This window comes from Poromitra crassiceps (genome assembly GCF_964638095.1).
Source record: "Poromitra crassiceps genome assembly, chromosome: 15".
NCBI classification, from domain to species: Eukaryota; Metazoa; Chordata; class Actinopteri; order Beryciformes; family Melamphaidae; genus Poromitra; species Poromitra crassiceps.
Window position 1 is genome coordinate 11,616,956 of NC_139634.1, and position 26,258 is coordinate 11,643,213.

Here is a 26,258-nt window from a genome sequence, read left to right on the forward strand (position 1 = left end):
TTACCAACCCGTTAATACAGAGAGACTGAGATCCTTTGTAACAGGAGTATGACAGGTTAGCAAGCAGTTAATACAGAGAGACTGAGAGCCTCGTAACAGGAGTATGACAGGTTACCAACCCGTTAATACAGAGAGACTGAGTGCCTCTGTAACAGTAGTATGACAGGTTAGCAAGCAGTTAATACAGAGAGACTGAGAGCCTCTGTAACAGGAGTAAATGACAGGTTACCAAGCAGTTAATACAGAGAGACTGAGTGCCTCTGTAACAGGAGTAAATGACAGGTTACCAACCCGTTAATACAGAGAGACTGAGAGCCTCTGTAACAGGACTGAGTGCCTCTGTAACAGGAGTAAATGACAGGTTACCAAGCAGTTAGCGGCAAAGGTGTTAAGCCCCGCCCCTCCCCCTTCTTTCTCGGCATCTCACATCTGTTCAGCTGTTTCTAATTAGAGCTTTTACACACGGCGGCTTTAAAACGGCCCCGGAACCGCGCCAACTAATGAGACGCCAATGACAAGGCAGATCTGTCATTGCGCTGCTCTATTTGTCAAAGTCCATCTTTCATTCCGGGCCCTGGCAGCCAAAGTTAGTTCTTCACTTTGTCTCCCTTCACTCCTGTTGACAGGCCTTAGTGGAGATTTACAAGCGGGTCACTGAGTTGGCTTGTTTTCTGGCGCAGGTTTCAATGCGATCAGACGCTCGGCGGTGATGGATTTCCTGAGGCAGATCATTGACATGTCTTGTATGCACGATGCGCGTTGGACGTGAAGAATTCTTCGCCGCTCCGTCCGGTGCCAACGTTTCCATTATGCTGAGTAGCGTCAATCCATCAAACTTTTATTGCCAAGGATTATTTACTGATACAAAAATGTTTCCTCCTTTTGCTGAGAATGGCTCGGTTGAAATCTATATTAGTTTCATCCAGCTGCATATATTAAAATGATTAGATTTCTGACATGCCATTACATTTCAGGATAGCACTGTCTGAGGCCTGGGGGGAAATGGCCATAACACAAGCATTTCTTGTCCAAATATCTTGTCCAGCAATACAAATCTTAATAATGAAATCCCTCCGTAAATTGCATTCAAAAATAATGGCGTCCTGTGGCTTTAAAACAAGACAATTTATGAGAGAGAGGAGTTTAATTCCAAAATACGATAATCACAATTGGGGGGGGGGGGGGGGATCCCTAAAAAAAGATTGATAGTGGGGGGGGAATGCAACAAATGATGATTTGAGGCTACCGGCTGAATTTAGACTTTGGTTGACACAATTCTAACAATTGGACCCAATATATGCTGGAGATATTGAATGATGGACTTCAACTTATGTTTTTTCACTCTTCCCAAATGGATTTATGGTATTTTGGAATGGAAATTCTCTCGACATGAAGATTACCATATTGAGTGAATCAAGTCTTTGCAGTGGTATGGCTCTAATAATCAGTCTCACAAAGCTCTGCTTGTCTCTTCCATTCAGAACGGGGAATAATATATCACGACAGAACTATAATGGATCCGTCTTGTATTTTCTTAAGGCAATATGAATTGTATTCCATTTTTTACGGAGTCCTCGCATAACTTTTTGTCCTAAAAGATGCCTCCTTCTGAGCTCTGCACACACAGATACACAGACAATCCCCCAGGATGTTTTTCAGAACCGGTCAACAAGACAATCAGTTTCAGCCTTTAGGACAGTCGAGCACTACAGGGATCACACAGCGTCTCTATGTAAGTAACATTGCATATGGATTTAATTACTGCTCCCATCTGAAATGTTGAGGCAAATGAGAATTCTCCAAAGAGATGATTTTGGTCGTTGTAGCTGTGTCCCGTGTTGTTGTTTTTGACAGTTAATTGCTACCATAGCTTCAGGCTTGTAACTGTCTCTCCATGGAAGGGGGGTAACGTGGGGGTCGCTGTCCTCAATCACCTCTCGAGAAGAGCTCAGCATTAGAAGAAAGTAGTTAGTATTTCACCCAGATGCACATATTATCCACTTCCAAAAGTGCATCAGTAAGAGAGACATCTGTTTCATACACTGTAAGCATTCATCTTGGGAGGTAATTAGACAGCTATTGTTCCGTAAATGCAGCTGCATGAATATTCATTGTTTCTAAAGATAAATACCGTATAAAGCTGTGCGTGACTGTGAGTGTATCTCCATGTCTTGATGATCTTTCCCCGATAAGGTTTGCCTCGCGGGCACGTTATGTGCGGAGGCAAGGTGACGCACGAGGGTTTTTATGAGTGAGGAGGAGGCGAGAGCGCTGGGAAGCCGTTTGACGAATGGCTGTCAGTCGCAGGCTCAATGAGCCGTGCAGCCCGGCCTATTAAACAGGCAAACTGGATGCTGAGTGTTTAAGCTTTTAACCACCTCTTTGTCATTTGTCAAGCCATTCACCCAATGAGAGCCACTCACCTCGGTCACATGACACCAGTCCCCCACAGATATGAGTCATAGTCATAGTCATAGTGAATGATGTATGTGTGTTGGTGCATGGCCCGGGTGTCAAGGTGGGTTGAAGTTCACAAAGGGTTAATGTAAAGGTGGGTTCTAGTTCACATAGGGTTAATGTAAAGGTAGGTTGAAGTTCACATAGGGTTAATTGTAGGTCAGGGGCTTAAATGGAGTTAATAAAGTTTACCATGTGCAGGAAGGCACTAACGCCTCACGTTTACATGCCGTAAAGTGGATAAGGTGCAAGCCAACGTTCTACAGCAATAGCTTAAGTGTGTTTATATCTATCTAAATCATTATTACATACTTATTACATATTATAGCTACTATAGTTTTTATTTGAGTTGCTTGCAGTGAGGTGTGGTCATTTGATATAAGAGTAAATTAGTTCTATTACCTGATTATTAGGCTGCATAAATGCTGGTTCCTAGATCACCACAATTACAAGCAACCTACCGTAGTCAAGTTCAAGTCAAGTTTATTTATATAAGCACAATTTGTACACAGGGCAACTCAAATGCTACATGATTAAAAAAAAAGAGAGAGAGATCAAAACAGAGATGGATAAGATAAAAGTAAATAGATAAAAGTAACAAAAAAGAGAGTTTCTGAATACTGAAATTTAGAGTGGGGTGCAAGATTATAAAATCAGTAAGAGTGTTACAGTATAAAAGAATCGAAGTTCTATTGTACATACGGTACATAAAGCGTGCACATATATTTACATTGGAACGGTTAATAGTCCAGACCCAGCTGACCTAAGTGTTTTGGAGGGCTCATGGGGAAGTATATGCTGGACCCTGGCCATTTACTGATTCGCAGGCAAGCAGTAATATTTGAAAGTCAATTCGTTGCTTAATTGGGAGCCAGTGGGAAATGAGAAAGAAGTGTAAGGGTCAAAGAAGCCACAGTGCCCTTACAATATTATTTTGACCATGAAGTGAATATGTTTGATAGTAGCTACTGCTAGCCAAAAGCTAAGTCAATACTTTTTTTCTTCTTTTTGTTTCACCCTTTTTGTGTGTGTGCAGTTAGAGCAGAGAAGACAGAGTGTAGTCGCAGACTGTAGTTCAATCATGGAAGACCAAATAAGGCATTAATAGAGCACCCCATGCTGTCATAACCCTCAGCCCAAATGACGTCACTAAATGACGTCTCCATCTCCGACGTCACCTTCTCCATGACGTCACCTTTGCAGTGTGACGTCAGTTGCCCAAATGACGTCAGTTACGACATCATAAATGCCCTTCTCCTGGTACTATATAAAGCCCCCATCACCACAGCTTAAATCACACTTGTGCAGTCATCACTCACCTCGTGTCAGCATCACGCATTCATCCAGCATCTCCAGAGCAAGAAGCTTCATCCCACCACCTCCCCAGATCACCACCAATGTTATGACTCCTGTTGGAAACAGGGGGGGATGTCCTATCTCATACAGCACTGACGCCCCTCTCTCATAAGCAAGAGGAGCGTCACATCATGGAGTCATACGCCATACTCAAACTGTCTATTCTGATTCAATAAAGTTTGTTAAAATTATATTACGAGTCTCTCATGATTGAAATATGATTCAGTGGGGACAGGATGAGATGATCGAGGTACAGTAATGCTTCAAAAGATTTCAGCTTCATATAGTCTTGATGGTAGTACTGTAACTGCTGTTCAAAATCGATGTATTTGTCTAAATAATGTTGCCATAGTGATTAAACTACAAATCCTTCGGAAACCCTTGGATGAATGGATCCATAGAGAGAGCAGCGCTATGAGCAACGGTGCAATTATAGAATAATTGTATTCCCCTCTTATGGGAATGAACCTGCAGACACAAAGTGACTGCCCTCACCTAAAGACATTTCCCCTCACAAACATCAACTTTCCCATTTCGTAATCCTCAAATTACCGCTCATGTCAACTCTGACGATCCAGGTAGAAACTTGCAGGGTTTAGCAAAGACAACCCTTTGGCGACGTGTTAGGATGGGATGTGCGCTATACGCACAGACATCCGTCCCCTGGATTTGGCACGGATTTGCATTTGGCACTTGCGACGGAAAGCAGCAGACTGACTCACTTTTGGGGAAGGGGTCGTATTTTTATTAGGGTCACCGGTACAAGTAGAAATCTGTGTCGAGGGTAATGAATGAGTGAGACATAACACCCCCGCCCCCCCCCCCCCCCACCCCCCTTCAACACCTGCTATCATGGTGCCCTTGAGCAGAGCAAAACACCGTGGGTTGGAGTGGGGGGAAACAGCTAGGCTTCTATCTATGTGAGTGTGAAACAGGATGTTACTTTGTTGCAAACCATCCCTGGCTAAATGGGAGTTGAAAACAATATACTTTAATTTCCACTTCTATGGACAGCTGGGCCAAAAGGTCACGGGGGTCGGGGGGGCGGGGCTTGGTGTGGTGTCAGTAATTAGAGATCCAGGAGGAACCCTCTTAAAGAAATCAATATGCATGTGGAGGAGAATCTCTGATGACAGGCGGAAGCCAGAGACCATAAAACAAGTCACAATTCAAATGTTCCTTTGCTCCTTTTCTCCTTGTCTGCTGCCTTTGGATTAATCATTCAATTTGCCACAGCTGAAAATCTCATCAGATCTTTAAAATCTTTACCCAGATTTGCTCGCATAGCTCCACGCTTATTACACGGTTGTTCAGAAGCTGTTTTTCTACGTCCCGAATAGATGAAATCAACTCCAGCCTTTTATTTTCATTCTCCAGTATGTGTTTTTTCTGTTGACTTTGAGTCTAGGCTGCTGATGTGCTGTTGATGGCTGTTGCTTAATAGCTACAGTTTATGTTTTCAAGGGCATGACGTTATTGAAGTATGCCAGAAAGTGAGTCGCGTTGGATTTTCTGCATTTAAGCTAAGATTACACTAATGGTAGAAGGAGAGGACGACGTGTGAAGACAAAGCTCACTCGGTGTGTGTGTGTGTGTGTGTGTGTGTGTGTGTGTGTGTGTGTGTGTGTGTGTGTGTGTGTGTGTGTGTGTGTGTGTGTGTGTGTGTGTGTGTGTGTGCGTGCGTGCGTGCGTGCGTGCGTGCATGCGCGCGCGCGTGCGTGCCACATTCACACACATGTGTGTGTGTGTGTGTGAATGTGGCCTTTATCCAAGATGCAACCTAAGCCTTAGCTGAGATTCCAGCGCAGAGTTGTGGAGTCCCAGCTCAATTTAGAAGTGATTAGTTAAAGACATTATTGACCCATCCCCGAGCTCTTTCTTCATTGTAGATTTGAGTGATTCTGTCTCGGAGCCAAGCTGAGCTACAAAGTGGAACTGTGATGGACTATCAATCCCTCCTGCTGCTTCCATTGCGAAACCTGTATGTCTAATCAGTCTTAATAGGAGTATCTGGAGCTGGTAAAAAGGCAAAGCTGTCTTCCAATCTGGCTCGCCCAGCAGATCAAACTGTAGTTTTCTCCAAAGATCCCAGCTGTCCGGCGCGCAGATGTGACTACAAAGGAGCCTGGAGCAGCCGTCCGCAGCTGTGGAGAGAAGTTTAAAAAAGACATGGTTCATCTGTCAACGCCTGGTTCCCGGCCAGACGGAGAGGTTATGCCTGTCTTCCAGTGTTGTGAGAAACATCTCCCAACCCATTTATTTTTGTCAAACTATCAAGCTCTCCACAGAACAAGGATCAACTTTGATATTGATTCAGAGTTTGACGGCTGACAGGGAAATGAAGGTTGATGTGCGGGCCACCTGCACCAATGCAGGCCTCGATTAGAATTTGACAAAGAAAAAATACCTATAGTATTACCTATAGTACCTATAGTATTACCTATATACCACATCTGTTCCATTCAGCTACCGTTGATTCGCTGATTACGGTAATATGGCTGTGTTGCAAAAATCTTAAGAACTTACATATTTATTCATGTATTTATTTCTATTTTACTTGATTTTCATGTAGCCTAACTTAGACGCTTCTTTCTAGAATATTGCCCTTGTTTGGTAATCCAAAATATTTGCTCATTTCTTTGCAACATCTTTGGTGCTAAAGGTTAAACCTGATGCTGCCAGATGGCTTGTTTTCACATAACCATCTGGGAACGAGTCGCTCTGGAAACTGATTCAAAGGGCAGGCACTTTAAAGAAAATACCTGGCAGGTGATTGGATGATCCATCTGCCTATCACGTCGATCACAGGCACACGTGTGTGACTGTGAACCACTGGTGATTTGGGTTCAAACCAATAGATTGGAGCGTGGCAAGATCGGTTTGTCATGTGAACGTGATCTCGCGTGAATGCAGCTGCCTGGCAAGGTTAGCTAAAGGGTCATTCCTGTGGTGGTCCTGCACTACACTTCCCAGAGTTCACTTGGACTAGAATGCCAACGCCTTTTTCTTTGACATTTCTGTTGATTCATTGAGTTTCTGTGTAGCTGGCGCTCTTGTCTTTCTTTGTTCAGCCATGAAGCCAGTTCTTCTTCTATCTATTCCCAGTAACCGCTGTTGCTGCTGCCCGAAACCCAAAACCATCACTTCCTGCTGCAAAAACAACACATTTAAACAAAAAAAGAAAATGTAAAATGCTTTCATGAACTAGGTTGAAACACTATTGTATTACATACAGTAAAGTATAGCAAAACAGACATTTATCTATATAAAAAGATGTCACAGTTTATGAATTTAAATTGTAAATATTTTCATTTTAGTTGATGGTTTACCCTCCATTTCAACCCTGATTTTGGTGGCGATATGGTGTCTGAATCAGGCAGAATGCCAGAAGGTCAACACTCGCTAGTGAAAGGACTGTCACATCAGGCAGAATGCCAGAAGGTCAACACTCGCTAGTGAAAGGACTGTCACACAATCTTCCTTTTTTTTAGGTCGTCAAACACAAGTGCTGGCTCTAATAAGAGGCTGGGAGAAGTGATTCAGGGCCGGAGGAGCATTGTAACCTGAGGAGGAGCCCTTGTGTGGTGCTTTTAGTCACTGCCGGAGGTGTCGAAAGACTTCAATTTAGCTTTGGTGTGTCTCCTTTTCACACTGGAGCACATGAGACCGCGCACTCCTGCATTCGCTCACATTAACAGCCCGCCGAGGTGGCTTTGGAGGACCTTATCACATTTAGTCATCGTTTCTCAGATATCACTCTGCGTTGTTACGTTAGTGGTGCATTTCACAGCAATGATTGAAAATCTGTGGTGAGATTGAAAGCCTTCTTTTGGATTATGTTATATTTCGACACATGCTATTTTTTTATGCAGGGATTTACAGTTGGTTTTGGATTTTAATGGCTTTGTAGCCACTGTGAACACAGTTTAAGCTCCCTTTGCAGACAGTAATTCTTCCATATGAATCACTCTATTAAAGAAGCACAGGTGATGTTCATGAGGTTGCCAGCACAATTCCATTGCAGCCTTCTCCAAAACAACTGAAGTCAGTGGGGACCAATTCTTCGGAGTTCCAAAAAGACCCACCTTTACACCATCATTTAGTGCAAACCTGAACTACCGTAAATTTCGGACTATAAGCCGCGGCTTTTTCCCCGTTTTTTGGCCCTGCGGCTTATATAACGGTGCGGCTTATCTATGGATTTTTTCGGGGAAAAAAAAAAAAAAAAACGGAATTCTCTCTTCTTTAGCACTCTTTCTAACTATAAATCCACTTCTGTTTTAATTTCCTCTCTTGCCCTCTTTTCACCACACCGCGGACACTGTGTGCACTGTAAAAAAAAACACAGGTGGTGTTGTGTTATGTTGTTTTGTTGAAATGTTAATAAATGGGAGCTTCCTCAAACAGCCATCTCTTTCCCGACAATCCCCTCTGTGCATGAACCCTTACATATGGTAATTAAACATTAAAACACAATTAAAAAAAAAAAAAAAAAAACATTAAAACACCTGCGGCTTATAGTCCGGTGCGGCTTATATATGTAACAAACAGGCAATTTTGCTGCTGCGGCTTATACTCCGGTGCGGCTTATAGTGTGGAAATTACGGTACATCTGATTTATTTGCAACACATAATGGTGTTTAGGTCTTTCTATTGAGTGTGATGGTTTGGCTGTTTTTGTTTTGGATCTCTGAAGAAGGTCCCAATTGACATTTCACTAACTATGACCAAGCCACAATAGATTAATAGTTGATTAGGAGGAGGGGAGGGGAAGGGATGAGGGGAAGGGATGACTTGAAAGGAAGTATGAGTAGGTGTCTCAAGGAACCAGGGAATGAGACCCTGGTTGGGGGAACTGCCTCGGCGATGGAAGCTCTTCGTGGTCTTCATGGCTCCATCTTATCCCGGGTGGTTCCTAAGCTGAGATGGAAGATGAAGGGGTTGAGTGGGAGGGATGAGTTTGGACTGAGACGAGAGCGAGACAGGATCTTGGTTTGGGGGCGTATATGTAGGTGGAGCAAATGACTGAATCCAGATGGGGTGAGGGATTGACTGATTGAATGATTGAATGAGTGGTTGGTTGTGGCATGGCCTTGTTCCCGCACTTTAGTTATAATGGTATTATAACTTCATCAGTTGTTTTTGGAGAAAGGTGCTATGAAGTTGTGCTGGCACCCTCCCTGTGTGTTGTATGGACTAACACATTTCACCTGTGTTTCATTTAGTAGATGATGACAGAATTTTCATTTTTGGGGGAACTCTTCCTTTAAGTTATTAATTCGCCAGTATTTTGTGACATTATTACCTTGCAAAGGTAAAACGCAGTGCAATCTGCAGTGAGAGGTGTTTCCAGCTGTTCAGCGCTCTTATAATTGATGGCGTTTAATATTTCATTGTGAATGCTATTTGATTTACCAGTTTTCAAATGGAATAATCTGCTGTCTTCCACTGCAGCACTGCAGTCTATTGTTATCACCTAAGCCAAGAGTTCTTACCGATATGAGATATACTGTTATATAGAAACTCAGCAGTTTGCATCAGTTCATCATGACTACAAAGCACATCTCCTGCTGGAGTTTCTGTGTGGAGGAGAGTTGCAGATAGAATATGACAGAGAGAGAGAGAGAGAGAGAGAGAGAGAGAGAGAGAGAGAGAGAGAGAGAGAGAGAGAGAGAGAGAGAGAGAGAGAGAGAGAGAGAGAGAGAGAGAGGAATCTAGAGAGTTAGTCAAGTTTATTGAGAAACTCTGAAACTCAAACTTAAGTTTGTATCAACTGCTCCCCCACAATCAATCACTCTCCTTACTTTCACTTACTTTCACACACACACACACACACACACACACACACACACACACACACACACACACACACACACACGCACACACACACACACACACAAACGCACGCACGCACGCACGCACACACACACACACACACACACACACACACACACACGCACACACACACACACACACACACACACACACACACACACACACACACTCAGTGTGGTGTCAGGTTGGGCCACCTGATATGATCTGCAGATGTTTGGCCATGCTTCAGCAGTAGGTGCCAACAGACATCCTTCCTGGCCCCGGTTAGGTGGCGCAGGTTTAGAGAGACCACCCTTCAACTGGAAAACCCAGGTTCAAGCACCCGAGTCGGCAAACATCGGCCCTGCTGAGGTGTCCTTGAGCAACGCACTACGTCATCCACACCGCCTGTTCTGACCTCCCTGAGACCTTCTGAGATGGGGGAGGCAAGAGACAAGAGCGTTTCATTACAGCGATCAATAACCTATCTTATTATTATATTGCAGCACAGCTGATCCTGGAGAGGTTCAGCCCTCTAAGTGCTGTGGCTTAGATTCCACCTTCACGTGACCTTTGAACCCTGCACTCAAGGAGCTTGAAGAGGTGGTGATGATCACCCACCTGTTGCTGAGAGAGGGAGTGGGGAAGACAGAATGGACTGGATGGAGAGCTGTACTCACTCAGCTCACAAAGTAATGTCGCGTAATCTCCAGAGTATATCAGCATATGAAAGTCTCTCTGTAAAACACACATGAAATAAGCATTGAGAGGAAATGAACCCTGAGGCTTCCCGTGGCGTCTGCAAACACCATTACTGTTTGACCCAGCTTTGCCTTAAAAGGACTTAATGGGTCTCAATCTGCCTTCCTGCATGTCTTCCATCCATGACACATTTGATAGAATATCTAAAAGTCAAAGTACTGGTCCAAAGCAAAAGAACACTGGGCGTTTTAGAGGATGCATCAGATGCTGATTAGGTTGACTGCAAGAGTGACGCACCATGTCCAACCGGTGCTATATTGTGTAGCGTGCCAGTGGAACCAGCTGGGAAGATTAACACTTATGTGTGTTTTAGATGATAGATATTTAGCTGATTTTATTGAAGAAGAGTGCCAATAGTCTTTTTTCCAGTCTGACCTACAAAGTTCATTGTCTTGCTCAAGGGCACTTCAGCAGGTCACATGGCTGTTGATGGACACACATTGTATTTTGCCGTGGGGATGGTCTCTCTAATCAATGTGTTGAGATAAGAAAAGGCCATAGGGTTGATGCCTGATGCTGTCAATCAAAACTGTATTGGCTTTGATATCAGCCTCCAGGTCTTGTTTTTTTTTCCCTCGCCCAAAATGGATCAGTCTCCGTTCCTCTGTCCTCTGACTCTGTGCCACTAGGGGGCAGCTGGACGCAGTACACACACATTGAAAAAAGACATGAGAACCTGAGAGAACCATGTGGACTTAATCACAGGATCAGAGAGCCAGAAATGTAGAAGTACACTTACTAAACACAACCCAAGGAACATAATCAGAGTATGGAGTTGTATTAAATGTGACACTTACTGCCGTTCAAGCTGGCTAGAAGGCAGCAAAAAAGTATGCTCGTATGCCATTTTGTTGCAGTGCATCTTGGGAAATCATTTTTTCCACACTTTGTCTTGCTAATAAGTCCGCCACCTTCAGATCTTCATGATGTGCTTACTGTGCATGTCAACATTATATATGAATTTCACCAAAATAAAAATCCCAAACCATAACACAGAATGGTATTCAGATTAATGACCTTTCCCTGTAGAAATCCACCAATAGGTGTGCTCCTTTCTCTCTTGCTTGCTTTTTAATTAGGGGTGGATTGTTGTCTCTGGGTGCTGTCTCATTGTACCATCTTCTCCAAAGGGGGCGCTATGGATCGATTTTTGTCCCTCTGTTCATTAGTCAGTGTTAGACACACACTAATTTTGACTTTATGCCCTTAGGGGGCTGCATTGTCAATGAATGGGACTGACCCAAGGGTGGAACTACATCATGTTTACGTGCTTGTTTAAAGAGAGACCAGCAGCCTGGACAGAAGCTGGGTGTATGCTTTAGGCAATTAAAGCACTTCACATACAGTGCAAAGGCAAAGTGCTATGTATGTATATAGTGTATCTAAAGTGACTTTGTTTTTTTGCTGAGTCATCTGTACATCACCAAGCTCTCTGGCTATCTTTCTGCCCCTCCTCACCTCTGCGGGGAATTTGGGGGTGTCAAACCCGTCATGCTTCCTGTTTGCTCTGATACCAGGAAGCATATGCCTGGCAGATTGAATGACTACAGAAGGGTCCCACCAAGCCAAATTATTTTTTTTAATGGCATGAAAGATTCCCATGGCGTGTTTCGGCCTCTTTTTGCGCGGCCGACTGTAAACCCAGAGGCAATAAATATCCTAAGCGGGGTGGGGAATTTACTGCACCTGTAGTAACCACTGCACAGGCACTAATAAGCAGCAGATGTGCGAGTGATTGCATCGAAAGCCTAAACGGAGGAATTCATTGTTGGGTACAGTTTCATCACCTGACCAGAGCCGGCTCGCGGGCCCTGCTGTCGCTCAGGGGCCTGTATTGGTTCTGATCAGCAGGTAAACGGGCCTGAAATTAAAAACAATTTGGATTTAGTGTCACAACGCGGCGGCTGCGGCTTATCGGAGAGGAAACGGGCTGTCGTGATTGGTTATCCTTGACGTGTGAAGTTGTTGGGAGAACACTGCTGCTGCTGCTGCTGCTGCTGGACCAATCGTTAGCCCATAATAATGTGTGAAAATAATAATTTGGCCAACTTGGCAAATATACGACCCCCACGCTAATGTAATCTATACCCATTTGATAGGGCCCTTATGGCATGGGATCCATACCAATTTGGTACGCATTACTTTTTGAGTCAGGAGGACCATTGAAATGGAAAATAATGACCTTACCCCTTCTAAAAGAATCTGCTCTGACCTCACATTCAAAGCAGCCAGAAATAGTTCTTTCTTTGTCAGGCTTGAATGGTGCTGTGGCCTGGAGTTAAATGTTCCTGGTTGTGCAGTAGAAAAGCCAAAGTTGTGTCTACTACATCATGCGGTATGACTAGCAAGATCAACTCCAAAGCTTCAGGGCTGCAGTAGTGGGACATTGTCATGATTTAATGTGAGAAGGGGAGAATTTAGCGAGGCTAACACCGAGCCAGAGTGAATGGTCTTCATTCCTCCCGCTCCCGTTCCATGGGAACGATGAAGAGAGCGGCTGTTTTCACTTAGCTTATCTCTGCTAGCTTGTCTTAATGCATGCATTAATATCCATCTGTGGATTTATGTCCATATGAGTGCGTGTGTGCGTGCGCATGTGTGTGTGTGTGTGTGTGTGTGTGTGTGTGCGTGTGTGTGTATGTGTGTGTGTGTGTGTGTGTGCATGTGCGTGCACGTGTGGGGGGGACAAGGAATGTAATGTATGCATGCATACTATTTGTTTGCATACTATAGGTTGCTATTTGTTGCTATACTATTTATGCATTATTGTATTTAATATTTCTTAATAATTTGTAACTCCGTTAAGAGAGGTGGCATATACTGTACAGATGATGCTCGTTTCCAGGGGCACCATTACAGCCATGGCAATGGTGGAAAATTGTGGCTGATAAATAACCGATATCAACGTTGCTGTTTGTGGCCGATAACAGATATTTACAGATGTCGACGTGATCTGTATAAAAACAAGAGTCTATGACAAGAATCATTGACAGTGGTGGTGTAGTCAGGAATGTCATACCGAACCGACCTGGATAGCTAGGTTTAGATAGTGAGGTAATATGCAGTTGTGCGGTGGTAGCATGGAGGGGGGTGTTTCCAGGACGCTGGATTACACCGTTAAGCCTTCTTGAGGTGTCGTGGGCCTAACTTAACGAAACGTCGGTGAAGGAAGGTGCCCACTTGAAAACCCCAATGACATGCTTCATACTGCTGTTGGCTAGGGTAGGTAACTGGTGATTTGTGTCTTGTTTATTAGTTTGTTAGCCTGTTAGCTTGTTTTATTCTGGATTGAGCTTCTAAATGTGTTTTTCCTCGGATTTTGGCACAAGGGATAGTAACGTCTTGTCCTGTGTATTAATTAATACATACTGAACAAACACACGTAAAAACACTGTGAATTTGAAAAAGTAACGTCTTCCTTTTATTTCCAAAACATTTGCAAAAGCCCATAAAACATAGATTTTACCACATTGTTTCCTCTCAATATGAAAATGCTCATCAGCCGATACCGATATGATTGCTGATATATCGTGTGCATCCCTAATTATTGCTATTGCTATGATCACTTATCATTAATATACTTATAATTAATATTAGTAGTAGCAGCAGCGGTAGTAGTAATAGCATGCCTGTGTGTGCTCTCACACAGTATCTACATCTCTATGGGTCTGTGCACGCACACTTGGGTTTTGTTTCGGCAGGTGAAAGGTTAATGTTTAACAGCATGAATGGTTCAGCCACTAACGTGTGAACAAAGCACAATGGCTGCACTGTATAGGCTCCTATTTATTCAGACTCACTTCCTCCCTTAATAGTCGTCTCTACTTTCCTTACAGAGGAAAAAAGTGGGTCAAGGAAAAGTCATGTTTGAGGTAATTCACTCGGGGGGGGGAGCGCTTCTCTGATCATCCCATGACATTGGTTAACCCCGAGAGTGAGGTCATTTTCGAGTCAAAAGTTACGCCCAGAGTCAGACCTGACTGGTAGTGTGTGTGTGTGTGTGTGTGTGTGCATTTGACAGTACAGCAGCAGGGGTTCCCAAACCTTTTTGGCTTGTGACCCTATTTTGACGTCACAAAAATCTAGGGACCCGAGACATTTCAAATTCTGGTAGACCATCGATAATATCATGAGTGACGTCGTCAGTGATGTCACATTATGCTTCTTTTCCCCTGCAGAATTCTGGCTTTAATCTGAGAATTCTTTTTTTAATCTAACAATGCTGGCTTTTTTCTCACAATTCTGACAGTAACTTTGAATAATTAAAAAAAAAGGTCACTCACAATGTTGATTGAGGCTATGTCCATTTGAATGAATGAATGAATGAATGAATGAATGAATGAATGAATGAATGAATGAATGAATAAAGTTTATTTCGCGCCACGTCACAAAAAAACAAACATGCAAAACAAAGCAAACATACGATGCTGGCCAAAAAGGTTAGGGCTGAAGCTATAAGCTTGTAAATGCCCTAACCCAGTTCATCTTATAAATTACAAACTTTCCATATGGTCTAAGCCTTTGCAGTATACAGTAGTGACATTATGTGACATTACAGTTTGGATTTCACCTGCAATTACCACCCACTGCCATAGGTGTCACCCAATAGAACAATGCTGAAATCTTAGAGATTATCACTTTAAACTCAAAACTTAAAATAAATAAATCGCAAGTGACCCTAATAATCTTCGGTAATATTAAATTGTGTGTGGTGTAAGAAAAAAAGAAAAGAAAGACATTTCAGGCGACCCTATTTGAATTCCAGGCGACCCCACTTAGGGTCGCGACCCTAAGTTTGGGAACCACTGCAGTACAGTGAGCGCTATAGGTGAGGGGGGGGGGGGGGGGGAGTGGGCACCGCGGCGGCTATCAGTGGGAAAGCTAAAAGGAGAGAAATATGAAAAGGCCGTGTTGTATAAGAAATCATCATCAAATGCGTCGGGGAAAATAGAAGGCAGAGTTTCAATAGTTGCGCCGGCTTATTTGTGACCTTACGGGAATCTTGTGCTAATCTAATAGAGGTTCTCAACAAAAGTCTTCTTAAGGAGCGCACTCTTAAGGAGGTTCTGCTTTGATGCAAGTGAACAAAAGGACCTACGGCAAAGATTCACTTAGATAGTTCATGTTTTGAACCCGGCGCAGTAAGACCCGGTCCCCCGGAGAGGAATGCAAACACATTGTTCCCCCCACCTACTGCAATTACTTGCGATGAGTGCGTACGGATTAAACGGGATATATGCAGACTTTTTGGATTAAAGTATGATTCCATCCATGCAGGTCTCTGGGATCGCTTTTCATCAGGGCCTAAGTCTTTCATTCATGTCAAGGCCTCTTCCCCCTTCCCCCCTTTCTCTGCAGAAGAAAGCTCCGGTTTTCCTTTCTCTCCTTAATTACAGCCTTAATAAAGGGAGGCATTCCACTCAACATTTAACTGATTTTTTTCCCAAGGAATTATGCTCAGCAACGGCTCCTAAAAAGCATGCATCTATTTATAATAAGTGTTTTCTTAAGGGGTTTTCCTGGTTTTGGTGGGGGCCACTTACTGTACTGTATATTAAAACCATATGCATGCTTACTGTCTCACATGCAGTATAAGCGTACATACATACAGGCCGGGCCATGTATTAACCAATCACATATTATTCCACATTAATCATTATGTACTTTATGAGCCTATACGTGGGAGCCCACTGTAATAGGGATGTAATTAAAAACATGTCATTGTGATGGAAGGCCAGGCGGTAATAGCATGAAAAGCTATATCGGCTTGTTTCCTCCTGAGCCAGCAAATGGAGACAAAAAACAGTCAATCAGACTCGGTGTGCTGCCGCTACTTGCAACCACAGATTAGAAGAGCAATCAGCTCTTTTTTTCTACCCGCAGTCATTTTCTGCAGAGACGTCAAAGAAACAAGGAGGCAGGTGGATTTATTTGGATAGGATCACGGTGTTCTTTTAGTCTGTGAAATGAGGAACACTGACAATGGTATACGGGGCTTTGAAGGGATCTTCTGTCCAATCAGATGCTGCATAAACTGTCCATTTTGCTGTCTGCATCAAGGGGTGCGTTTTTGCGAAACTGCTTGATTTGCCCAAACAAGGCGGGCCTTATTTGGTTAGACAGCTTGTATTGGACGCTGAGCTCTTGAGAGTTGTGAAAGAGAGCCTGTTCATTGACAAGTCATGGCTGCGCTTTGTTTTTCTTTGCATCTGGCACGCTGTCACTCAGCGTGTTCCCACCTGGCTCCCCACCAATCCTCAATGAAAACATCAAAGTGATATTTGCAATCTGATGTAATTGTTATTGGGGGGGAAAAAGCAGTGTCATCATTGTTTTATCTATAGCTAATATTTTTGATAGATGGGAGTCGCGGCCCGTGCCAGGAGCAAACGCCAGGCTGTCCTCAAGTTACATCTTGATATACTATAAATGTCGGGATAAGAGTAGATAAAAGGTGGTTTGGATCTGGGAGCAGTTATCAAAACATACCATACCATTTTAGCATGGGTACTGGTTTCACGCTATAGAAACTAGATCAAAGTGTTCCTTTGTTACAATTAGAAATTCAAGTTTTCCCCTGTGTTATTGAAATTTTAACTGAGAGGAAATCAATTGAGCATGGTCTTATTCTACCTCTACCAAAACAGAAAATACTTGACTCTTTTCTTTCATTCAGTACTCATTGTCAAACTGTTGCGTTCAATTTGGATGATCAGAGCTGGTATTGCTATTGAAACGTTGACACGATCCAGCTTGGGTCGGATTCTCTCTTGCCTTGTTTTGGGGGTGACCACTCCCTGGGTCTGATGAGATGTTGTCCTTGGAACCATCCCGAGCCACTCAAACTTGGTATGGAGGCGTTATTTGAGATTGCCCAGGGTCGGCACATGGCGCAAACTTAGCATGCCTGTGTTTGTGTTTCTATTGAAAGCAAATGAACTCACAGTGAATCATTGCTGCTGGGGCCATGACTCACACGCCTCACTCGCATTTATGGCAAAATAAAGAGTAATCAAGTTCAAAATGTGTTTTGAATGTAAATGCGTCCATACCAACTCCACCGGGGGGACATGGTTACTCATGCGTCTAATGCACTAACAAACTTCCCGAAGCGCGGTCCGTCTCCGAGCACATTAGTCCCCCGCTGCTTCCTGTGACAGCGAGACATTTTGAATTGGCTCATGAATACTGAATGATCATCAGAGCGAGGGACAGACACAGACACAGAGACATACTGCTGGAACAAATTGAGACTGAGCTGGGGAAGGGCTGGATCAATTTTTGTTTTCTTAGCATCAGCATTATAAGTTCTTTAAAATAATGCCACGTTTTCATCACGGCATAATAAATAACAGCATGGAATAGATCAGACATTTCAGAGTCTTGCTCGCAGGAGTGACAGGCCTATGGAGAAATCTCTCCCAACTTGTTCTTCGTCTTAAAAAGCCAGAGGGGAAAAAAGGTGCCAGGGAGGTGGAGGGAGGATATGTAGCACCCTAGCATCCTCTTAGTGACAGGAAGCAAGAAGGTGCTCTTATCATTTTGAAAAATACTGTCAGAATAACACTAACAATACCAATCATCTCAGCCATGCTATTTTTTTTTTATTATAAATACCATGGTGTCACAGTCTGACAACAATATAATGATAAACATGCTATACTAGATGCTATCGTGCACCAGCCTTTATTGCTACAAATGCACACATTATTATTATTTCTCTCAACGGATCTATAATTTTGAGCCGACGGCGTAAAATCAGTCTTGTAGTCTGGATGGGTTGAGGTCAGAGGTCGTGCACAGAGCCACTCACTGGGTCACCTCTTCTACCCGCACCACCCTAAAGCCACCTGCTCTTAGGGCATAAGTGCATGTGTGTGTGTGTGTGTGTGTGTGTGTGTGTGTGTGTGTGTGTGTGTGTGTGTGTCTAAGAGTGTGTGGGTGGGTGTTACGTGCAGATCTAAAGGTCATTCAAAGACAGCCCAAGGAGAAGATGCAGGTGCATTTCAGCAGCATTGTATAATAATTTGTCTGACATGTTTGTTCCCAGTTTAGTGTAAGAATGCTAAAGTGTTCAGACAGGAGCTGGATGTGTCAGTGTTTGTTTAAGGGCAAAATGTTGCTAAATAAACTACTAAGAGAGCATCAATCCAGTGGGCAGAGGGTGTGTTTTCCTTTTAGCTGCGGCCTAGGCTCGCCCGCTGCGCGGCCTCGCCTGCCCTGCAGCTCGGCTACTGGACGGCCTCGCCCTGGCTGCTCCTTGATGGCATACTTCAGGGATGCTGGATCACCTGTCCTGGAGCTGGCAACATACAGCTGTCCATGGCTGAAGACGGGGGTCTGAAGCCAGACTCCCACTTCTTTCAGTGTCTGCCCCTGGGACTCGATTTTGCTCTTATGACATCATCAGTGGGACTCTTATGACATCACTGATGATGTCACACCTGCTTCTATGACATCACTGATGACATCACAACCTCTTATGACATCAATGATGATGTCACAATGCCTATGACATCACTGATGATGTCACAATGCCTCTGACATCACTGATTATGTCACAATTTATGACATCACTGATGACATCACCACTGGGACTTTGTGCGTGCGTGCGTGTGTGTGTGTGTGTATGTGAGTGAGTGAGTGAATGACATCAATGATAATGTCATCAGTGGGACAGACAGACAAACAAACAGAGCCCTAGCTCCCTTTTATATATACTGTATATATATATAGATATAGATATAGATATAGATATAGATATAGATATAGATAGAGAAGTTCTCAAGTAAACCATGGGGCTTGAACTATAACACTTCAGTTAGCTAAATTGCGCTCCAATGCTGCTTGAGGAAAGCTTGACATCCCCCCCGTTTGTTCCCTCTTGTAGGAGTGCAAGATTCCCAGCAGGAGAAGATCATAACAGTGTCCGGAGAGGGAATGGTCCAAAGCCCAGACTTCCCACACACCTATCCCAGGAATACTGTGCTGGTCTGGAGACTAGTGGCCACCAGCAGCATGAGGATCCAGCTTACCTTTGATGAGAATTTTGGTCTGGAGGACCCCGAAGATGGAATATGCAAGTAAGAACACATATAGACTCTTTATCAAAACCCTAGGTAATAATCAAGACATTGACCATGCTACAGTACTTGCTTAATGCCCAAGCTTGGGCTATGTATCAGTTTGAATCTATTACTACTTCTACTACTTCTTGGAACTCTTGAGAGTGAAAAACTGGTTCATTATATTGGAGTGAATGGAGATGTCGCGACTCTTCTATACATGGCTCTGTATATCTATTCATTGCAAGTGTGCAGTGCCATCAAAGCCAGGTGAAGACTCACCTCCTACAGCAGTAGTCGTAGTAATGTGCAGTGTGTCTCTCTGCTTGCCTGGCCAGCTCTCATCAGAAGGAGGGCTCCCGGCTTCCCCAGTTGTCATGCTGGCCGCGTGCTTCGCTCGGGGTAAAGATGTGTGTCCTAGCTGGCTGTCTTGTGGTCCATTTTTAAAGATTTAGAGTCAAAGTGTGGCCATTTGTGAAATTGCCTCTGGTCTCTGCTGTGGTGGTGGCCGGTGAATATTGAAACCCCAGCAGCCGAGTGATTTGTTTCACCCAAGATGCCATGACGATGTGGCGCAGGCCGGCATATTTGACTGATTTAGTCCATGTTTTTGGTCGTGCACGTGATCGGTCGAAAGACCGATCACACACACACACACACACACACACACACACACACACACACACACACACACACACACACACACATACATATAATCACACACCCACATAGATCGTCTTCTTTATTTAGAGGCCCGATTTCAATTAGCGCCTTGCTTTGTCTCTGTTGCCATTAATTTGAAACGGGGGGATCCCGAGGCCCGACGATCGATTGAGCCTCTGTGCATTATGCTCAGTGCTCTGCTGGTGGAGAGGTGTGGTGGAGAGGAGCATGGGGGGAGGGTGACCTCACTACTCATTCCTGGAGAGCCCCCTAATGGTTGACAAGGTGAATGACAGCCAGCTCCATAATGGTTCAGATCTATGATGACAATACTAGATCAGCGTGTGTATCACTTGGGAAGTTAACCATGAGGAACACAGCGTCTTCGTCAGCGTCTTTGGGTTTCAGTGTCTTTGCGTCATTGAAAAGCACCTTACAAGTTACATGAATTATTAGTAGTAGTAGTAGTAGTTGTAGTAGTAGTATTCAATCAGCTTTATTGGCAGACACAAGTCCATGAAAAACAAATACAAAGTCAGCAGCATGATAATTGCATTCTGAGAAACATTTAGTCGACAAATTAATTTATTTTATTATTATTATTATTATTATTATTATTATTATTAGGGTTATTAATAACATAAAGGTGGATCTGATTGTGTATCTGTCAATAGACCCTTCTCACGGGGGCCATTTTGTGTCGAAAAGGCAGGGTAAACACAGGTGCAAGCAAAACACTAATGAGGGTTTCAAACTTCCATGATTGGAATTTGGAAAGCCTCACTAGTGTTTTGCTCGCACCTGTGTTTATTCTGCCTTTTCGACACAAAATGGCCCCCGTGAAAAGGGTCTATATGCACCAGTGTCACAAATACAAATTCCTGTACATTTGTTCTCATTGAACAATGAAGTGATTTTGATGGGATGAGTGAGATACAGTAAAGGTGCTTTGGCTCTTTCTGTTTCCTGTCTCAGGAAAACCAATCAATCACTCGGAGGCGGAGGGACTTTCCACTCATATACTGCAATAATAAAAAGAGAGGCTGCTGGTAATGTTGGCAATCATAGAATTTAATCTTATCCTACTGCTGCAGGCATTAAAATGTAGCTGTAAGAAAGGAAGGAGGGATGAAGAGAAGAAAAGACGGGGGGGAGGGAAAAGGAAGGCAGAGAGGGGCAAAGGAAAGATTGAATGAAGAAAGAAAGAAAGAAAGAAAGAAAGAAAGAAAGAAAGAAAGAAAGAAAGAAAGAAAGAAAGAAAGAAAGAAAGAAAGAGCTATAAGCTTTATAAGTGCAGGGAATCTGAGCCCCCCAGCACACCTCCACGGTGGGCCGGGTGCGCGCTGACGAATGGGGTTAGTGTTGCTGCTGTCGGAGCCCCGTGAGGGAAAGTTCCACCACAGCGGGACAGGGTGCAGATTGACAACGTTTGTGCCGTCCTACCAGTTTATACAAGACGGCGCTAGTCGGCGTCCCCGGGGAGAGGGGCCAGAGACAATAACAACATCCTTTTCCAGGGTCATACAAGTCATCACCACGTTTACCGCTCCAGCGCTCGCATTTTTCACTCTCTGCCCCGCCCCCCCCCCGGTCCAAGCCCGACATGTTCTGATCGGATCCCAAGATACACACCGTTGGCAGGGGTTGGCAGACAGATGAACGCAGCGTGCGCTCACAGGCAGAAACAGACACATATTCACAAGTCTATCTACCTCCTATCTCTCTCTCTCTCTCGATTTCTCACTCTCCATCTCACACTAACACTTTGTCACTCGCTTTCTCCGAAACACAGACATTCCTATCCATACAGGCCTCTGGTCTAGTCTACACCATTCTACTTTATCTCTCATGTGCGTTGAAAATTTCATTCATCAAATTCTCCCAGAGACCTTCATCCCAACCGCGTTAGGTCAACAGAACTCATACACCACACAGGCCCAATCCAAATGTGCCGACTTCATTGCACTTGCAGACTGAAGGACTTTGCGGGCAGGTTCCCGGGAAGTGTGTGAGTGTTGAGGGCTGTCCAAATCCACAATTCATCCAGGCAATAAGGGGCCTCAAGCAGACTTTTTTACCCTTTTCTCCCCAATTGTACTTGGCCAATTTCCCCGTGCTGCTGTGACTCCCGGTCGTTGCTCCACCCCCTCTGCCGATCTGGGGAGAGCCGTAGACTAGCACATGCTTCCTCCGATACCTGTGCAGTCGCCAGCCCCTTCTTTTCACCTGACAGTGAGGAGTACACCGGCAGGACGCAGGGTTGTGGGAGGATCACGCTATTCCCGCCAGTTCCCCTCCCCCCCGAACAGGCGCCTCAACCGACCAGAGGAGGTGCTAGTGCAGTGACCAAGGCTCATAAACCCACCGGCTTCCCACCCGCAGCCAGAAGTACCGCTACCGGGAATTGAACCCGGGTCTCCGCACGCGTTGATAGGCGAGTGCTTTTACCTTCCCACTATACCCAGATGCCAACTCAAGCAGACTTTCTGCAGACTTCCAGAGAGTCCACTATTTAATTACTCACAATTCATTGCAATACGGACGTGATGTTTTTCCACTTGCCGAACACACACACACAAAAAATAACTTTATTAAAACGTTACTGAATCATGTAGGCCAGAAATAATATTCACATCATGACATGAGAAATATGTCAAGGTACAGGCCAGAGGTAAGCAAAATGCATGTTATTATTGTAGTCTATCAGCGGCTTATTTATAGCCTTGCCGTCTCTGGCCCCCGCAGACTTGATGTGATGATGTCACAGCAGCACGTACGACTGAAGTCTGCGGGGGCTCAGGCCACAAGTCCAGAGGGTGGACGTTTGGATTGGGTGACTGTAATCTTCTGTCCTGTCCTGTAAGTCACAGCACTGGCTTGGGATCAAAACAAACCAAGGTCATGGGAGAAATGTTCTTCATCCCGTAGTCAGCAGCAGGCAACATCTCAGAATCTGCTCTTCTGTTTGTCTGTGGTGCAATGAAGAGCATTATGAGCAGATCCACCGCAGGGGAGGAGATGAATATTGGAGAGGGATTGGGTTTTCGCTGCTGTTTGGCATAGCAGCAGAATCATGCTTGACAGCTTAAAGACACTTTAAGACTGCTCTCAATGAAGCTTTTATAGTACGCCCTCTTTCATCAGACTATATAAAGCTAACTAATAAAATAAATCTCAGTCTTTATGTTATTAATCTCCACATTTCAGCAGTAGATACACTTTTTATTAGGCCTGGGCAATATATCGGTATTACATCGATATTGTGATATGAGACTAGATAGTCTTTGATTTTGGATATGGTAATGTCGTGTTATGGCATAAGAGTGTTGTCTTTTCCTGGTTTTAAAGGCTACATTACAGTAAAGTGATGTCATTTGCTGAACTTGCCAGTACTAGTTGTTGTACTATTTGCCTTTACCCACTTAGTCATTGTATCACATTACTGATGATTATTTAGCAAACATCTCATTGTGTCAACATTTTGTTCAATCAATAGTCAGGGAAGGAAAACTCCTCTTTGCATTTTATTTTTGATCACAGTCTGGTTTGAATAAAAGTGCTTTGACTTACAACTGATCATTTAGCCCACGAGATATATATTGTGTATCGCCATCCAGCCTCAAACTATCGAGATATGATTTTCGCTCCATATCGCGCAGCCCTCCTACTACAGCCCTCCTACTACTTATTAATACTGTATAGGAAGAAAACACAACATTATTACCTGTGTCACAATTGTACCCCCTATCTGTGAATACTATTATAACCATAGTCGTTCCTATACATCAAACAGTTCCGTGCATGGCTCCACTGTCTTTCTGACTGTGTTCACAGAGTGACTGTAGGTGCGGTATATGTCAGTGCGTTTGTAAATCTGAGCAACCGCTGTTAAACACGGTGCTTCTGAACACATGGCGATGTGTAATGATCAGGCCCGTCCTGCATTATTGATGAGCCATCTGTCACGGTGCCTGGACCTGTCTGAGGGCTGATCTGTAGAGAGGGAGAGCCTGCCTCTATCATGTTCATACCAGCGTGATTCGCATTCATATCAATCACAGCTTCAGAACTCAGCCAGTGGTCTTCCTGGTGCACATTTAAATTGCGATCGCTTATAATGCTGCGTATGTTGCACCGTTTTCCACAAACACCTTCAAACTTTACCTTTCCCATTAAGAGTTTGTTCGTGCCTCCCTGCAAACTTCCTGCACAACTCTTTTCCAAATCAAAGGCAGCGTTGTAAGGAAATTTGTCTCCCCCCCCCCAGTTTATTTAACATCACAGAAAATCCATTTTTAGCCTCGCTCGTGTCCCGATCCTTGTTGTTTTTATTGAAACCAGCTTGAACTGAATCTGTCAAGTCAGGCTCAAAATGTAAACAATGTCCTTGAAAGCCAAATATCCGAATTGGCAGCAGTGAATGAGAGGTTAGTGCGCTTGTCGACGCAAAGAGCAAAGTGATTCATCCCAGACAGTGAAGAGTCGCTTGAAACCAGGCTTTATTGAATGCGGCAGCAACCAGCGGTGACACACACACACGCGCACGCACGCACACACACGCACGCGCGCGCACGCACACACACACACACACACACACACACACACACACACACACACACACACACACACACACAGGTATAAATAATAAGGGCTGAACTCCTGAACTGCATCTTCTAAGTGCTGAGGTTGATGGATGGTAGCCTTGGCACATCAAAGAGGTCTGGAGTACGGCCACTGCCTATGTTCCTGCACTTTACAATGTTGTTTTTTTATCAACTAATAATTAATTTGATTAATTATGGGACAGCAGGGTGGCCTAGAGGTGAACTACTGCCATGTAATCAGAGGGGTGCAAGTTTGAGCCAACCAACAAACAAACAAAAGTAGCACATAACTGCAATGCTATCGTGCTTTTCTTCTTTCTACAGTACCAAATGAAAGGGGAAGAGTGGATTTCATGACCCTTGAAACTGGTTAAACCCTATTATAATATTATTTAAACTAGAAATAACCGCCTTGTGGTTGTAAGTATTACTCAAGTTGGAGTTTACATCCATGTCTGTCCAGACTCAAAATGTAGGTAGAAGGAATTTTATAACAGGTAGTTTGTGAGGTCACAGTGACCTTGACCTTTGACCACCAAATTGTAATCAGTTCATCCTTTCATTTGTGGCAAATTTGAAGAAATTCCCTGGAGGCGTTCCTGGGATATCGCATTAACAAGAGGGACTTGAGGTCACAGTGACCTTGAACTTTGACCCTTGACCACCCAAATCTAATCAGTTCATCCTTGTGTCCAAGTGGACATTTGTGCCAAATTTGAAGAAATTCCCTCAAGGCATTCCTGAGATATCATGTTAACAAGAATGGGACAGGCGGACAGACGGACAACCCGAAAACGTACCTCCGGCCACAGCTGTCGCCGGCATGAGGCATCAAAATGCATTGGCATCTTTTCTTTATTCCTGAAGAACAAACATTTTTCAATGTTTATTGGTCTTGTCGCTGAGTAAAATAGAGATAACGTAAAATCTCATTCGATTCAATTACACAGGCTATCTCCATTCTTATCGCAGAGGGGTGTTTGACAATGAAAATGGAAATAGGATTCTGAATACTCAAGTCAATAGGTCAAGCAACAAAACAACATTTACTATAAGCTATAAACAATCGTTATGCAAAACACAATCACAGACTTCTCCCTATTGGTTTCGCCCATTTGATTGCTTCGACTAGAGACGTGTCCCCAAACAAATCGCTGATCGTTTCAGTCTAATGATTTACAAAATGAGATTTACTGAGAGTTTGTTTTGCAGGCCCTCCCAGAGTCAACCACTAATGAGCTCAAGGTTTAATTAAAGACTCAATCTCAACAAAATGACAAGGTACGCATGCAACATGCACTGCAGGATTAGCTCGTTAGGCTTGTCCCTGGGTCTGCATCAGCAGCATGCAACATGCACTGTGGGATTAGCTCGTTAGGCTTGTCCCTGGGTCTGCATCAGCAGCATGCAACATGCACTGTGGGATTAGCTCGTTAGGCTTGTCCCTGGGTCTGCATCAGCAGCATGCAACATGCACTGTAGGATTAGCTCGTTAGGCTTGTCCCTGGGTCTGCATCAGCAGCATGCAACATGCACT

The 26,258-nt window shown here is 44.0% G+C and overlaps 1 protein-coding gene across 2 annotated transcripts in view; it reads left to right on the top strand.

Annotated features, from left to right (window-relative positions):
- pdgfc (platelet derived growth factor c) overlaps window positions 1-26,258 on the top strand; it is a gene marked incomplete at its 5' end in the record, with an annotated part of 56,318 nt that overhangs the window by 16,584 nt on the left and 13,476 nt on the right. For both annotated transcript variants that reach the window (XM_083652081.1, XM_083652082.1), the window contains one exon: window positions 19,280-19,472. In XM_083652081.1, coding sequence (XP_083508207.1) covers window positions 19,280-19,472 — 193 coding nt within the window. The remainder of the gene's footprint in view (window positions 1-19,279; window positions 19,473-26,258) is intronic.